This window comes from Trichechus manatus, unplaced genomic scaffold, assembly GCF_000243295.1.
Source record: "Trichechus manatus latirostris isolate Lorelei unplaced genomic scaffold, TriManLat1.0 scaffold00006, whole genome shotgun sequence".
NCBI lineage: Eukaryota > Metazoa > Chordata > Mammalia > Sirenia > Trichechidae > Trichechus > Trichechus manatus.
In genome coordinates, this window is record NW_004443942.1 from 26,337,962 (window position 1) to 26,355,880 (window position 17,919).

At 35.7% G+C, this 17,919-nt stretch overlaps 1 protein-coding gene across 2 annotated transcripts in view; it reads left to right on the forward strand.

Annotated features, from left to right (window-relative positions):
• PDHX (pyruvate dehydrogenase complex component X) overlaps nucleotides 1-17,919 on the forward strand; it is a 68,961-nt gene that overhangs the window by 33,180 nt on the left and 17,862 nt on the right. For both annotated transcript variants that reach the window (XM_004369788.1, XM_023738291.1), the window contains 2 exons: nucleotides 5,942-6,141; nucleotides 7,900-7,998. In XM_004369788.1, the coding sequence (XP_004369845.1) occupies nucleotides 5,942-6,141; nucleotides 7,900-7,998 (299 nt within the window). The remainder of the gene's footprint in view (nucleotides 1-5,941; nucleotides 6,142-7,899; nucleotides 7,999-17,919) is intronic.

Genomic DNA, 17,919 nt, shown 5'->3' on the forward strand with positions numbered 1-17,919 from the left:
TACAATTATTGTTTATTCAGCCCTTGGTGACCATTGGACCCCTTGTCAGTCTGTATATTTGTCTAAAATTTGTATCGGTTGTTTGTCACTGGACAAGAAGTATCCTTTTTTGTGCCTGTATAGTTTGATTTGTACAGATAGCTGCACATCCATTAGTAGTCCCTTGTTGGTGTGTTTTTAATTCTGACTCACCAGCTCACCTCTGCTTTGAGCATGGATGTAATGCCTTCCTTTGTATATGCTAACCAAAGACCACACTTTGGAACTTTATACTCTAATTAGATGTAGATTGATAAACAATTTGTTTTTTCATTCATGTTTCTTACTAGAAAATTCCCTTTCCCTTTTCTAATCACTCAGGTCTTCTTTTTGCTTTCTAATTTGTCAAACTTCTTTTACTTGTCATCTATGATATTAGCGGCCAATTTGAAACACATTTTTATCTGCAGTTTCATACAGCTAACCTCCTTGGAGGAAGAAATGAGTAAGAGGGTAAAATTTCTGTACCTTTATAACTGATAAAATGTAAATATTCATGCCAAAAATAGATTCTTTGACTAATTTATGTTGCATTTTTTAATATTAACTATATGTAATAAACCCAGCTAGGTTTTATTGTGTGCACTTTTCGCAATCTGTGCTCTTGGTCCTAGCTCTAGATTGTTTGGCTATGAAAGTCTTCCAGAATTGATAGCATTTTCCACTTAGCTGCTTAGTAATGCATTTCAAATTGCTAACAATGTCTGTGGGTCAGTAGTGCCTATTTATCTTGCCCCTAATGCTCGAAGGGGGAGTTTATAATTGATAGCAGCTTTAGCAGCATGAATAACTGTTTCCTTGCCAAAGAGAAAATTGTGTATATTTGGGGAGCTTTGTGGCTTTATTTTTATTCTGCATGCATTTTAGATAATGGGGATAGCAATGTATTTATGTCACAGTGTATGCAATTTTACAAGGAAGAAAATGAGGGGAAAAATTAAGGGGATATTACTGGTGCCTTTTTCTTTTTTTTCCCCCAATATCACCTTGGTGCCTTCCCTCCACTACCACCACCACTAGCAAGAGGTATTCGTTTGTCTTCCATTGTTGGCTAGTGCTTGTATTAACACACGTAATTAAGTGATTCTTATAGAAGTACATATATAGGTAAAAGATTTTTGCTTTCAAAATCAAGGAGTAGGGTAATTGAGCCTATTAAAAGAGAAAGGATGATCTAAAACTCTAGTTTTTCATTTTAGCCCACATTATTGAAAGGATTAAAAATTATAGTCTATTTTTACTCTTCGTAGGGATTTATTCCCAGTCATTTAGAGGCTTTTATATTATTTTCCCCACAATTTCAGTATTTTTTTTGTACTCTTAAAATTTGTGCATCTGAATTCCATTTTAAATATAAAATAATATTTATTACATTTTAACTAGAACCAGAAACAAAGCTTAGAGACTGTTAATTATGTTAATGAAAGGATAATTGCTGTTCGCATAGATAATTTTATGATTTATTTCCTATTTATTTTAGTTAGTGGGAGAATTTTTAATTTCTTCTTTAACCACTTGTACATTATCATGTAGAAAATCTTAAGTTATTACACACATAGAGATCATTTCATCAGTTTAGTCTTAAATACAGTGTTCAGCAAATTGGACAGCAGGTGTTTTAAATGATAAATTAATAAAATAGAATCTAAGGATGACATGTTTGGAAGGTTATTTAGAGGTTGTCTAGTTTGACTTTCAATATATTTAGGGTGACTATATAATATGTCATTACAAACCGGGACATTTTTGAGGGTAAAATGATGTAGGATGCTAAAATTAATTAAACATAATTTTTTGAAATTTTTATTTATTGACTGGCAATAATTTCATTGATAGGATTTTATTATATTGGTAGACCAGTATTATTTAAAACTATTTTCAGAAATAAAATCTTCGTAAAAAATAATACTCATGGATATTGAAGCAGATTTTTTAACTCATTTTTGATCATCTGAATATTAAAAAACAGTAGAGAATAATTACTCTTGGTACATATTCATGTTATTCAATAAATTTCTTAGCTGTATCTCATTCTAATATTGTGCCACTGGTACTTTTCTAAAGAATCTTTTTCTTTCATATGGTTTTATTTGTTAGGGTTTTTTCCATTTTTCATGAAATTGCCTACATTTGCCTTCAATAATAAATTTGAAGTTGTTGAGAACTCAATTGATTCTTCTCCGTAGACCATGATACTTTTAATTGAGAAAATATTTGCACTCTAAGTGCTGAGGTAGCTGGAAAGCTCTGAGCAAATTCTTCTAAATAAAAGATACTCTCAGTTCTATTTTTTTTTTCATTTTGAAATGGGTCAATACATTGTGAAAACATAGAGTCTTCTTTGCTTGTAAATGAAACGTCAAATTAGTTATAATCTACCTTGTATCTTCTCCTTTTAAGCTTATTTTTTAAAGTATTGACACCATCTTGATGTGGTGTATGATAATTTTGATTGATGGAATGCAGTTTATAGATGTGATACTGATCACCTTGAATGCAGTCTCTAAGGTAGGACTGCAGTTGAATCCTGGCTCTGGCCTTGTCATCTTAAGCAAGTTATTTAACCTTTCTGTGGCTCAGTTTCCTCATCTATAAATGGGAATAATAATAGTACTTGTCTCATAAGGTTGTTAGGAGGACTAAATGAGTTAATATTGTGCTAGAACAGTGCCTGGCACTTGATGAATGCCAAACAACTATTATTCAAGGACTTAATGAATGTTTCTTCTCCCTCTATGATTTTTAGCTTGTCATGGTTTTGTTTTCAGCTTTAATGTTCCTTATGTATCTCCCTTTTAAACCAAAGTTCATTGCACATATAAGTTAAACAGTACTGTCTTAGTTATCTAGTGCTGCTGTAACAGAAATACCACAAATGGATAGCTTTAACAAACAGAAATTTATTTTCTCACAGTTTAGGAGACTAGAAGTCCAAACTGAGAGCACCTGCTCTAGGGAAGGCTTTCTCTGTCAGCTCTGGAGGAAGGTCCTTGTCTCTTCAGCTTCTGCTTCCTGGTTCCTTGGAGATCTCCATGTGTCTTGGCATCAGTCTTAACCTGTCTCTGCTCTGCTCGCTTGTTTAATCTTTTTTGTATTCCAAAAGAGATTGACTCAAGATACACCCTACATTAATCCTGCTCATTAACATAACAAAGACACCCCATTCTCAAATGGGATTGTAACTACAGGCATTAAAAAAAAAAAAACTAAGCCTAACCTAACTCTTAGCAACCCGATAGGACAAAGTAGAACTGCCCCATAAGTTTCCAAGGAGTGACTGGTGTATTAGAACTGCTGACATTTTGATTAGCAGCCGAGCTCTTAACCATTGTGCCACTAGGACTCCACCACAGACATAGAGGTTAAGATTTACAACACATGTTTTTGAGGGACATAATTCAATCCATAACAAGTATATTTTAAAAAATTAAAGTAATTTAAAACTTTATAATGGTTCAAATCATCAGTCATGTGATTCAGCTCCTCCCCACTAACTACTGTGCATGCTTCTTCAGTACTTACTTTGCAGCTCTCAAACAGTTCTAGTTTACAGAGAAAAATTGTTTAGACAATTTTTTAATATACTGATTATTTTCAAAAGTCAGAAATCAAAACAGTATTTATTAGCACCTTGAATGGAGTAAATTCCCTCAAACAACTTCTGTTGGGAAATAATGCTATAGATATTTTGTATCTTGACTTCAGCATCCTTGGGAACATGATGAGCTGAGGTGGGCTGTGGAGTGATTTTAGCATATTTGCAGGTAGTTAATGCAGCCTATAGGGATACCCCTAGTATATAAGCCCCATACTAGGGGCCTGGACCTAGAGGTGGAATTCAGCCTTCGTATGGGTATTTTTGAGAAACATGATTTGTTGTAGTAGCCTTACCACCTATACTGGCTTATATGCTGCCTTTCACCCACTAGTGCTGCCAGTCTGGCCCTGGCCCTTTAGGCATGAGTTTGCAACCCTTGCCAAGGGTGCACTTCTCTGTAGTCCGATCTTGATCTGTCTTGTCGAATGTATTATTTGTTTTAAGAATCAGTGACTTGGAGGAAAACACAACCACAGTAATAATAATAATACTTACATAGCAGTTATTACATGTCAGATACTAATTTATTCCTCAACAACTGTGTGGTAGCTACTATTATTATCTCCAATGTCTAGAGAAAACTAGCACACTTCTAAAAGATCTCTTTTTGCACTAAGAGAACAGAAGTCAGATGAATTATCTTAAATTCATGTAGTGATTTTTATGACTTTAAATGGAACTATTATAATGTTGTAGATATTAATTTCCTTTAACTTACTGCCGAGTTATATGAAAGTATTTCACTTGTCTTTGTCCATTGTATTTGGGGTCATGCTTCACGGTGCCATTTTTTTTAATGGATAAAAAATGTGAGTAGTTAAAAATAAATTTTATTTGATATTTAGATATGATAGAAATTGAAATGATGCTAAATGCACATTATTGCCTACTTGTGGTGTCAGTATCATATTGGTAGGGTATATATGGAGTCATTTATAAGACTTATTGTAATAATTGAAACCAGTGAGGTGTCAGTTTCAGATTCAGTATAGTGTCTGACTCAGACTTCAGAAATCTATTGATAGGTTTAAAACAATTCTTTTTTTAATTTTAAATTAAATGAATGCTTTTCATTTGAGTGAAATTCTTTTACTTGGATATTGTTTCCTGGATTGCTAAGTATTTTTCCATTTGCAATTCATGAAGCATTCTTATTTAGTTTTGTACGACCATTTCTTATGTATAGTTTGCTTCATCAAAGCACTGTTCTGTTCTCCGTCATGAATAAGTAAACTTAGAAATCTTCCTAACACCCAGAACTTATGCCTTTTTACTTTAAGAATAGTGCTCATACTAATCAGCATCAAAATTAGTATTACTCAGAAATGTCAAACCCATTCTAGGAGTTATGCTTTTACTTATAATTACTGTATTAGTGAATGCCTTGCCTTCTGTCATCCTATTATGCATCAAATTACATCTGTAATGAACCTTAGTTAGAGTAATTGAAAGGAAATAATAGAAAATTTTAAAGAAATGACATTTTCTTCCAGTATTGAATTTCATAAAAGTATTGCCATCTGAAGGTTCTGTAGGGACTTCTTTTTATAAATGAAGAAGAATCACTTTCTTTATAAATTAGCACTACTGAAATGCTTAAAATATATTTATCTTAAGTTTTTGAGAAAATCATCTTCAATGTTATCTATGCTTTTAATTGGCATTATCTATGACAAAGTGTTTGGTTAGCTGAGACACCGCTATGTTTCTGATAGAAAAATTTCATGAAATTTTAGTTCTCAAATTTTGTAAATACGGAAAGAATTAAAATATGTATAGAGAAGGAAATTACACCTTACACACCATGATAGTTAACTAGTTCTTTTTTTCCAGAGGCTAAATTTACTGAAGAGATTTTACTTTAAGCTCATTTCAGTAAATAGGACTAACTGGAGAGTTAGTGCCTTATGCCCTCTTGGAATTCCTAAGCCACTGTGTAGAAACTATATGGGAAAGACAAAAGTTGAGATATGTAACCACAATGTCCTGTTTTTGATTTGTACTGATGGACATTGTAAAGAAGATGGTAATGATAGCTCAGATATATTTGAAGACCGTCAGAAAGAGGAGAGACCCCAAATTTTTTCTTTTTTTCAGGAGGCAGTATTAGAAACTGGGAGGGGAGGATGCTGACGGAAGTGGGGACAGGTAGGACAGTATGGTGGGGGTAGAAGGAGGGAGACTGGTTGGAAGCATATTTCAGCTCAAAATAAGAGATATTTCCAACCAATATGAAATTGTCCAACAAAGGAATAAACTGCTTCATGAGGCCATCTCTACAATTATTTTCTTTTTAAAATATAGGTCGAAGAAGGAGCTAAAAATATACGGCTAGGTTCACTAATTGGTTTGATGGTTGAAGAAGGAGAAGATTGGAAACATGTTGAAATTCCCAAAGATGTAGGTCCTCCGTCACCAGCTGCAAAACCATCAGTGCCTCACCCTCCACCAGAGCCACCGATTTCTATCCCTGTCCAAAAGGAACACACACCAGGGAAACTTCAGTGAGTATGTTTAATTTGAATGGTGATTAAAATAATAATATAGTAATCTCTAGGGTATTTTAATCATTATCATGAAGTAGAAAGTTACTGATCTTTTTTCTCTTATGAGACTGAGGCCTAGCAATGATTATTTTACTATCATTGTTTATTCAGCAAACAAAATTACTGAATACCTGTTATGTTCCATCTACTGTGAAAGCCTTGCTGACCCAGTAGAGAACAAAATAGTCTTTGTCCCTTTTGAACTTGAATTAGGTTTTAGGATTCCAGAACAGCATTCAAGATACCAAATTTTGTACTGTGTTCCCATTCATGGAATTTTAGTTAATGTGAATTCCAGTTTCAAATATATAACTGATTTAAAATGGAATTAGCATTTTAGCATCTATTCCTTTTAAAGCTATTCTGCATTTGGGTTTCTGACACGGATAAAAGCTCTTTTTTTTTTTTTTTTTCCCAATTGTGTCTGTATCCAACACAGATACTTTGTAAACCTAGTTTTAGAAAGATAGCTTTACATGATGGACTCTGCAAATTCTGACACAAATTGTTATTTATTTAATAATCTATGTAATTATATATAATTTTTTTGGCTTAAATAATATTGTTAGTTTTTAAATTTACAGTATTTTTTAAGTACTGGTTTTAAAATTCCCTTTAGATCTAACTCTATTGCCTTTACTCCCCCTTCATTTTTTCTTCTTTTACTTAACGTGAAAGTCAGAACACCTGCATGCCAGTATTCTCACTGATGTTTTGTACCTAATGATTTTTCCCCTTGTAAATAAGTAATAAAAAAGAAAGGCCGAAGTATTGTTGTGTACTTCACTCTCATCTACGATCTTGAATGATAATGTGTACTGTATCATTCTACTAAAATCAGTCATCATCAGAGATCTAACATGGGTCTGAGGTACCAGGTTGTAGATTCAAAATCTCCTGACCCATGAATTAGTATGTTTTCATTAGTCTGCACAATGCTGGCCCATGCAGAATTGGTTTTTTGTTTTGTTTTTTCATTTGAATATTGGCTACTAGTTAATTTTCCATAAAAATCTCAAATTTTAGCTTTTCTTGAAAAATCTGAATATTCGGCCGTACCGGGCCCATCTCAGCTGGAGCTGAAGATTTTCCTGAAATGTGCCAAGTGCCACAGTTACTCTTCCCCATATACTAATTTTAAACTTCTGGACCCAGCTTGTTTCATTTTTCTTTACCTGACCATGTCAGCATTTATTTTTGCTACCTTGCCTTAAGATCTTAATGGAAAAGTAGACACTTTACTAGTCATGTGCCTCTGTTTCCTTGCCTATAACATCACTATAATTGTTACTGCCTCTCTTACTCTTATGGCACGTATATAAAGTAAAAGAGCTTTTATGTAAATATTAAGGACTTTAAAAATTATATAAAGGAATAATATAATTAATTCTTAATTTATAATTGTGTGATGAGTAGCCATCTAAAAAAGAATTAGCCAAAATATAAGCTGTCTCCCCTAATGAATATTTACTTTTATTAAAGAATATTTTTGAAAGAATAACTATGTAGTTAAATGTTTATGAAGGTGTTTTGGCAATAAAGTAAACAGATTAATAAAGATTAATTTATTTGACTGTGACTGTCTGTGGGAGTCATTGTAACTTTATTATAAGATTTTATTTTTTCTAATTATCAGCAAAACTGTTGGCACTTAAATGTACGTGAATCAAATAGAAGTGCTAATTGGTTCCATTAATCTTCATGTTTCCTTCTTAGGTTCCGTGTAAGTCCAGCTGCACGTAATATTCTGGATAAACACGCACTGGATGCTAGCGAAGGCACTGCGACTGGCCCCCGGGGAATATTCACTAAAGAGTACGTGTGTGTTTTTTGTAATAACCAATTCCATATATCATGATCACCTTTTTCTGAAAGTATTTAAAGAAGAGCTTATTCAATGTTAAGATTTAAAAGGAAGTACTCTGTTCTTTTGTACTTTTAATTGCTTTTGTCAGTAAAAAATTTTATACTACGCAAAGCTTGTTTACTGAATGATTGCAGCATTACTGAGGAACAGTTCTAATTTGGTAACTAAACTTCGTTTTTGGGAATGGTGATAAATGCAGAAAATTAAAATGCAGAACAGTGGAACTTTATATTGTTTTAAGTGTGTATGAAATAATTATGCAATCACATTTAAATTTCTGAAACATGTAGAGTCTTTTTTTCTCTTGGATGACTGGTCCATTTCTGAACAATATACTCTTTCCTATCCAATATGCCACAACACATCGCATGCATCAGTGTATGCTGAATGCTATCAAAGATCAAGAAGAATCAATGGGCAGACTATTAAGCCGAAGTATAATGAGGCTGTAATACTCAAAGTACTTCTAATGTTTAAGCTGGGTGGTGTATAGAGGGCACTGAGTTGATGTTAATGATGGTGGAACAATTCAGAAAAGAATAGTAATGGTGGTTGCACAACATGAAGAATGTGGTAATCAATGTCACTGAATTACACATGTAGAAATTGTTGAATTGGTAAATTTTTATTACATATATTTTTACCAGAATAAAGAGAATGATGCTAGGGAAAAAAAGTCTCAGAGGATGGGATCTGAGAAAACACTCTTGATATTTGAGATCGGGTGACCTGTCGGAGGGCAGTTCAGTAGTGTGGCAGCAGTGGAATGAAGAAGTAGAGCTTTCTTCCTTCTATCTCCATACATGTTTAATACATTTATAATGAGTATGAGTTGAAGAGTTATAAAGTCGTCCCTTGGTATCTGCAGGAAACCCTGGTGGCGTAGTGGTTAAGAGTTCACCTGCTAACCAAAAGGTCGGCAGTTTGAATCCACCAGGTGCTCCTTGGAAACCTTATGGGGCAGTTCTACTCTGTCCTATAGGGTCACTATGACTGGATGGCAGTGGGTTTGGTTTTTTTGGTTTTGGTATCTGCGGGGGATTGCTTCCAGGACGCCCCTCTCCCCTCCCCCACAATAAGATACTAAAAGCCGCAGATGCTCAAGTCCCTTATATAAAGTGACGTAATATTTGCGTATTACCTGCTCACATCCTCCCGTATACTTTAAATCACCTCTAGATTACTTACAATACTGAATAACAGTGTAAATGCTATGTAAATAGTTGTTTCATCACAATTGAAAACTTCCTCTGGAAGATAGCCTTTCTCTTCTATGAGTTCTTGAGCTCTTCTGGGAAAACTGATGCTGCCTGGGCAGATTCTCACATATCTTGAAGTTCTTGAGGCTGTAGCATGTTACATGGCTAGCCAGCCATCCCTTACTAGCCCCCTCACACTTACTTAGCCTTTGAGGAATTGCTTTGATCACTTAATTGCTTTTTAGGAGATGTTTTGTCACAGAAAAAAGGGTTCACACAACACAAGTAGGGAATGAATGAGACACAAGATGAACAAGGCTCAAACAGCTAGTGCTGGGTAGAGACTGAGGATCTGTGAAATGGCAGGAGGCTACAGCAGGGTATGCCTACACATCACTTCTTTCGTGTGGATTCAGCATAGTGCTTGGCATGCTGCAAATTCAAGTTTTACTTTTTGGAACTTTTTTTTTTCTGGATATGAGGGCCAACTGGATTACCACCGTAACATTTCCTAAGGAGAATAAAAAGATGCTATCTTGCTAGATATCCTAGGGAAGCAGTATTAAAAGAGTTAACTTTTTTTTAATATTTTTACCGTTTTTCTTTCCCAGCCTATTTCCCAATTTTCTTCCCTGCCCTCATTTCTGAAACCCACTACCATAAGAGTTCAGTCTTTGGACCTAGGTCTTCAAAATATGAAATATTACAGAGGGTTTCATGAGAAAAATAGATCCTTAAAGCATGCATTTTTGGAGACTTTTGACTTTAAAGATGCCTGTGTTTTAAGTTGAACATTTTGGTGACCTTTGGAAAAAATTATGGCCTGGTGTCATCTACAGAACTGTCATCCTCTGATTTGGTTGAAAATTTGCAGGGTTTGGCGTAAGCTGCCCCCAAAATACCTTAGCACACGTTCTTGAAATAGTTATGGATAGTCTTTCCCCACACTTTGTCAACTGACAGTGCAAGTGGAGTAGAAAAATCACTTCCAACTGCTGAGGAAGTGCCTTTGATCCATTGTATTTGTGAAGAAAATCACAGGTGTCAGGATTGCTATTTCAGTTTCACATAAAAGCACAGGTATTGCTCAGAATATATGTTGTACAAAAACATTTATAGTTTACTTAGCCTGTACATGAAAGAGAAATACACGTGACCATTTTAAGAAAGCAGGCACCAGGGCCATGGTTAGAAGCAGAACACATTTAGGTTCTTCACCTGTAGTCAGTCTCCACATCTTTGGTATTGTTGTTGTTAGGTGCCGTTGAGTCAGTTCAGACTCATTGCGACCCTGTGTACAACAGAATGAAACACTGCCCAGTCCTGCAGCATCCTCACAATCATTATGCTTGAGTCCATTGTTGCAGCCACTGTGTCAGTCCATCCCATTGAGGGTCTTCCTCGTTTTTGCTGACCCTCTACTTTACCAAGCATGATGTCCTTCTCCAGGGACTGATCCCTCCTGATAACTTGTCCAAAGTATGTGAGACGTAGTCTCCCCATCCTCGCTTCTAAGGATCATTCTGGTTGTACTTCCAAGACAGATTTGTTCCTTCTTTTGGCAGTCCATGGTATATTCAATATTATTCGCCAATACCATAATTCAAAGGTGTCATTTCTTCTTTGGTCTTCTTATTCATTGCACCTTAGTCTTCAAGGTGACATCTTTGCTTTTTAGCACTCTAAAGAGGTCTTTTGGAACAGATTTGCCCAGTGCTATGCATCTTTTGATTTCTTGACTGCTACTTCTGTGGGTGTTGATTGTGGATCGAAGTAAAATGAAGTCCTTGACAACTTCAATCTCTTTTCCGTTTATCATGATGTTGCTTATTGGTCTAGTTTTGAGGATTTTTCCTTTCTTTATGTTGAGGTGTAATCCACACTGAATGCTGTGGTTTTTGATCTTCATCCGTAAGTACTTCAGTTCCTGTTTGCTTTCAGCAAGCAAGATTGTGTCGTCTGCGTAACGCAGGTTGTTAATGAGTCTTCCTCCAATCCTGATGCCTCGTTCTTCTACATATATATATATCTTTGGTATAGCTACATCTTAAATCATAGTTGTAATTAATTTTTGTACTCATAACCCTATAGGACAGATTAGAACTGCCTATAGGATTTCCAAGGAGCAGCTGGTAGATTCGAACACCAGTCTTTTGGTTAACAGCCAAACTCTTAACCACTGTGCCGCCAGAGCTCTACTCATAACACAGCGTCAAAAAACTGGTAGGTATGACAGGCAAATTTATGGTATGTTTTTGGTTATATTTCTTTGCAAAACTAATTCACAACACACATTGTGAAGAATGTAAGCAATGTCCTTAACAACTTGTGTAGAAATTGTTGAATGGGAACCTAAGCTGCTGTGTACCTTCACCAAAAACACATTAAAATATTATTTAAAAAAAAACTAATTTATGGCACACGAAATGAATTACTCTCTGAGAGATCCTAGTAGAGGAGCTTCTCCCCTGAGTGAACTACCCCAGTATCCTCTACCTTTCTGCAGATGTGTCCAGTATGTTTGTTTTTCTTCTAATTTTGATGGCTTTTAATGGCTACCTGATTATTTGTTTAGTCTGATTAATTATTTCATTGACAGAAATTATTAAAATCTCTCTGCATTACAGAAACTAAATTAAACACTAATTCACATTTATACTTCATGGAGTATGTAAGTATAAAATCAGCAATAAAAGTTTACTCTGAACCAGTGTCCAGAATCGATTTTCTGTTTGCTTGTTTATGATTGATGACTCTTATTTACTTTGATTCTTCACTAAGTGCCGCTTTATCCAAGACTCTAAATTATTACAGGGATGAAACTAGACTGCCTATTTCTTGATAAAGTAATAAATAATAGTTATGCTAATAGTGAGATACAAATGTGTCTATTTAGTATGTCCAACTTTTTTTATAGATGTTTTCAGACAGTTACAATGCAGATTTTTGTAGTCTTAAGTGTTGATTATTTGTTTTTAACTGAAGACTGGGTAAATTGGTGTTCCCTGTATAAGTAAATTAACATTTTGGATATATTACTCTAATGCTAAGTTTAATGTGATTTGAAACGCAGAGTACCGTATTTTTCACAAATAACACACCCCTACATATAACACCTGTAGCATACCTAGGAAAATACTGTGGGAGGGGGTTGTGCGATTGCAAAAAACATGTAACACGTTGTTTGTCTAAGAATACAGTAATAATAGATTTTATTAGAGAGATAGTAAATGAAGATTTAATGTGTTTATTTTAAATAAAATGGGAAGGGATTAATAAGGTTAAGCTGTAACTTGTAAGGAATCTTAAAAGTTAAATTACTTTCATTGAAGACGTTTTTCTGAATCAACAGAAAGCCTTATTTTATATCTATGCTTCAGTTTTTTTCTGTCTGGCTAGGATTTTGGCTCATGACATAAAATTCTAGGAATTGTATTGATAGTCATTTGCTTGACATGTTAATGTAATCACAGTTAATTGGAAAATGGTGGTTTGGTTATAAATATCATAAGCAAATTAAAAACTAATTTCCAAACAGAAGTAAGTTTGTTGTCAAAAGCCATAGGACACACACTTCCTCCACCTGCTCAGTCTTTCAGTCACTGTCACCATGTTGTGGCTCACCCTTTGAGAACCAGCATTACCTTGAGTTATGCTGCTGTCCCTTTTTATATGATGAGTAAAAGGCCTTTGTCAGGAGGTCCTACTTTTAATTTTAGGTTAGAATGATCCTACGTCTTCATTCAATCCCAGAATTGCTGTTAATCTGAGACATGCTTATTTAATTAATTATATTCTAGTCTATTCTTAGGAGAAAAATTTACTCTGACTCTGCCTCAGTTTGTATTCAGTTTGCACATTGTGTGCAGGTATTAGCAACATTACTAGTAGAAAATGCACAGGCTTTGGAGTTGGAAATACCTGGGTTTGATCGCAGCCCTGGCAAGTATAGCTGCCTACTTTTCCAACTTTGTCTTCAAATCCTCTTCACTCTGTTCACTGTACTCTTTGTATGCTGGCCTTTCCTATTCTCATAAGAAGCCACATTTTTCCTGCCTTTACACTGCCTAGAAACAGTTTCTTCTGCCTAGAAACACACTTTTCCCAGCTCTTCTTGAGGCTTGCTCCTTCACATTATTCCACTCAAATATTATCTCCTCAGGCCTTCCCTAACCATCCTATTTGAAAATAACACCGCCCCCCCCGTCATTTTCTATCTCCTTACTCTATTGTCTTCATAGCACATCACTTTCTATTCATTTATTTGCTTAATGTATGACTCTCCCTGTAGGATAAAAGTTCCTTGAATGTCTTGTTAAACATTATATCCTCAACACCTGTAATGTAGTAGGTGCTTGAGAAATACTGACTTTGTTGTTGTTGCTGTTGTTAGGTGCCATTGAGTCAGTTCCGACACGTAGCGCATCTGCGTACAACAAATCCTGTGCCATCTGCCCAGTCCCGCTCCATCCTCACAATCTTTGCTATGTTTGAGCCCATTGTTGTAGCCACTGTGTCAGTCCATCTTGCTGAGGGTCTTCCTCTTTTTCACTGACCTTCTACTTTACCAGTGACCCTCTACTATACCAAGCATGATGTCCTTCTCCAGGGACTGGTCCCTCCTGATAACATGTCCAAAGTATGTGAGACAAAGTCTCGCCATCCTCGCTTCTAAGGAGCGTTCTGGCCATAGGTCTTCCAAGACAGATTTGTTCGTTCTTCTGGCAATCCAGGGTATATTCGGTATTCTTTGGCAACACCATAATTCAAAGGCATCAATTCTTCTTATTCATTGTCCAGCTTTGGCATGCATATGGGATGTTTGAAAATACCATGGCTTGAATCAGATGGACCTTAGTCCTCAAAGTGGTGTCTTTGACTTTTTAACACTTTAAAGAGGTCTTTTGCAGTAGATTCACCCAATGCAATACATCATTTAATTTCCTGACTGCTGCTTTCATGAGTGTTCGTTGTGGATCCAAGTAAAATGAAATCCTTGACAACTTCAATCTTTTCTCTGTTTATCGTGATGTTGCTTATTGGTCCATTTGTGAGGATTTTTGTTTTATGTTGAGGTGTAATCAGTACTGAATGCTGTGGTGTTTGATCTTCATCAGTAAGTGCTTCAATTCCTCTTTGCTTTCAGTAAGCAAGGTTGTGTCATCTGCCTATTGCAGGTTGTTAATGAGTTTTCCTCCGATCCTGATGCTGCGTTCTTCTTCATATAATCCAGTTTATCAGATTGTTTGCTCAGCATACAGATTGAATAGGTATACTGAAAGGATACAACCCTGATGCACACCTTTCCTGATTTTAAACCGCATGGCATCCCTTTGTTCTATTCAAACAGCTGCCTCTTGGTCTGTGTACAAGTTCCTCATGAGCACAATTAAGTGTTCTGAAATTGCCATTCTTCACAGTGTTATCCATAATTTGTTGTGATCCACACAGTCAAATGCCTTTGCATAGTCAATAAAACACAAATAAACATCTTTCTGGTATACTCTGCTTTCAGCCAAGCTCTATCTGACATCAGCAATGATATCCCTCATTCCATGTCCTCTTCTGAATCCGTCTTGAGTTTCTGGCAGTTCCCTATCTATGTACTTCTGCAACCAGTTTTGAATAATCTTCAGCACAATTTTACTTGTGTGTGATATTAATGATATTGTTTGATAATTTCTGCATTCTGTTGGATAACTTTTCTTTGGAATGGGTACAAATATGGACCTCTTCCAGTCAGTTGTCCAGGTAGCTGACTTCCAGATTTCTTCACGTAGACGAGTGGGCGCTTCCAGTGTTGCATCCATTTGTTGAAACATCTCATTTGATCTTCTGTCAATTCCTGGAGCCTTGTTTTTTGCCATTGCCGTCAGTGCAGCTTGGACTTCTTTCTTCAGTATCATCGGTTCTTGATCATTTGCTGCCTCCTGTAATGGTTGAATGTTGACCAGTTATTTTTTGTTTAGTGACTCTGTATTCCTTCCATCTTCTTTTGATACTTCTTTCATCGTTCAACATTTCGCCCATAGAATCTTACAGTGTTACAACTCAAGGCTTGAATTTTTTCTTCCGTTCTTTCAGCTTGAGAAATACTGAGTGTGTTCTACCCTTGTGGTTTTTAACTCTAGGTCTTTGCACATTTCACTATAATACTTTGTCTTCTCAAGCCACTCTTGGAAATCTTCTGTTTTAGCTCTTTTATTTAATCATTTCTTCCCTTCACTTTAGCTACTGTTCATTCAAGGGCATGTTTCATAGTCTAGTCTGACATCCATTTTGGTCTTTTCTTTCATTCCTGTCTTTTTAATGATCTTTTACTTTCTTCATGTATGATGTCCTTGATGTCATCCCTCAACTCATCTGGTCTTCGGTCCTAAGTGTTCAGTGTGTCAGATCTGTTCTTGAGATGGTCTCTAAAATCAGGTGGGATATACTCAAGGTCATACTTTGACTGTCATCGGCTTGGTCTTATTTTCTTCTACTTCAACTTGAACTTGCATATGAGCAATTGATCGTCTTGAAGTTGGCCCCTGGCCTTGTTCTGGCTGATGATACTAAGTTTCTCCATCATCTCTTTCCACAGATGTAGCTGATTTGATTTCTCTATATTCCATCCGGCAAGGTCCACATGTAACGTCTCCATGTATGTTACTGAAAAAAGATATTACCATGTGGAAGTCATTGGTCTTGCAAAATTCGATCATATGATCTCCGGTGTCATTTCTATCACCAAGGCTGTATTTTTCAACTCCTGATCCTTGTTTGTTTTCAACTTTCACATTCCAGTTGCCAGTAATTATCAATACATCTTGATTGCATATTTGGTCAATTTCACACTGTAGAAGTTGGTAAAACTCTTCAATTTCTTCATCTTTGGTGTTAATGGTTGGTGCCTAAGTTTGAATAATAGTCATATTAACTGGTTTTCCTTATAGGTGTGTGGATATTATCCTATCACTGACAGTGTTATACTTAAGAATAGATCTTAAAGTGTTCTTTTTGATGATGAATGCAATGCCATTCCTCTTCAATTTGTCATTCCCAGCATAGTAGACATATGATTGTCTGATTCAGAATGGCCAGTTCCAGTCCATTTCCGCTCACTAATACCTAGGATACTGAAGTTTATGCGTTCCATTTCATTTTTGATGGCTTACAATTTTCTTAGTTTTATACCGAGAAATACTGAATTAGACATGGAATTTAACCTTTTTGAGCCTATTGCCTCGTCTGTAAAATGGGAGTATTAATACCTTCCTCACATGTCTGGTGTAAGATTAAATAATTAACATAAACTCCATACCTGACACACGGCGGGCTTATTTTTCCCTTTTTACCTCTTCTTTCAGTACATAGGAATCCAAGATAATATTATAACATTTAAGATTTCCTTGTCAGTCTGAGCTCTTATCTTAAATATCATCTCTCTAATTTTGAAACAAATAAGTTAGTTATGCTTCTTAAGTTTACCCCATTCTGGATCTGCTGTAAAGTATGGATGCTCTTTCCTAAAAATACGGTACCAGTACACATTGGGAGAGCCCTTTAATGATTTGTCCCACATTACAGAGTTCCTGCCTGTATCAGTTTTTCTATTGCTATGTATCAAATTACTACAAATGTAGCAGCTTAAAACAACTTCCATTTATTATCTCACAGTTTTATAGGCACAACATGGCTGGGGTTCTCAGTTCATGGCCTCACAAGGCTTAAATCAAGATGTTGGCCAGGGCTGGGGTCTCATCTGAGGTTTAGAGTTCTCTTCTAGACTCGCATGGTTGTTGGCAGAGTTCAGTTTCTTGGGGCTGTTGGACTCTGGCCCTTGGTTCCTTGCTAGCTGTCACTAGCTGTCAGCCAAGGACCACGCTCAGTTCCAGAGGCCACCCTTAGGTGCTTGCCACATGGTCGTCTCCATAGGTGGTTCACAGCATGGTTATTTGCTTCTCTAAGGCCAGCGTGAGGAATCTCTCTGGATTCAAATTTCTTTTTTTCTGGAAGGCCCAGTTCTTTTTAAGGGCTGCCCAGCATAATCTTCATTCCATTAATTCTAAACTGATTGAGACCTTAGCTGTGTCTGCAGAATCCCTTCATCTTTGTCATGTAATGAAATCCATCATATTCACAGTCTCACTCATACTTGAGATGAGATTATACAGGGTGTATATGAGTCAGAATTGACTGGAGGCAATGGGTTTGGTTTTTTTTTTTATATACCAGGGATGGGAATCTTGGAGCCATCTCAGAATTCTGCCTACCATACTGCCATATTTTACTAAGTAAATGATTTTATGTTGGGGGAGGGTAATTGTCATCTGAAATATGCGTAACAGATGCTGGGCTTTTCTTCAGTTTGTTCGACAAACAATACCAAAATAGTAACTGTGTTTGATAAATTTTAAAAATATAATTTATCTTTAGATATGTATCATTCTGAAGTTGTCTTTAAATTATGCAAACTATTTTTTTATTGAAACGTACTTCCCAATTTGTTGTCATAAAGCATTAAAATTTTCCAAAAAGCTTATTTTGTTTAAGAAAATATTAATTTATATACCCACTGTAACAGCTAGTAAATCGAGGGTTTGACATATTTAGTAGTCTAATTATATCCTTTTAAAAAACAAAGATAACCTTTGTTTTACGAAGGAATGCAAAGGCAAGTCTGTA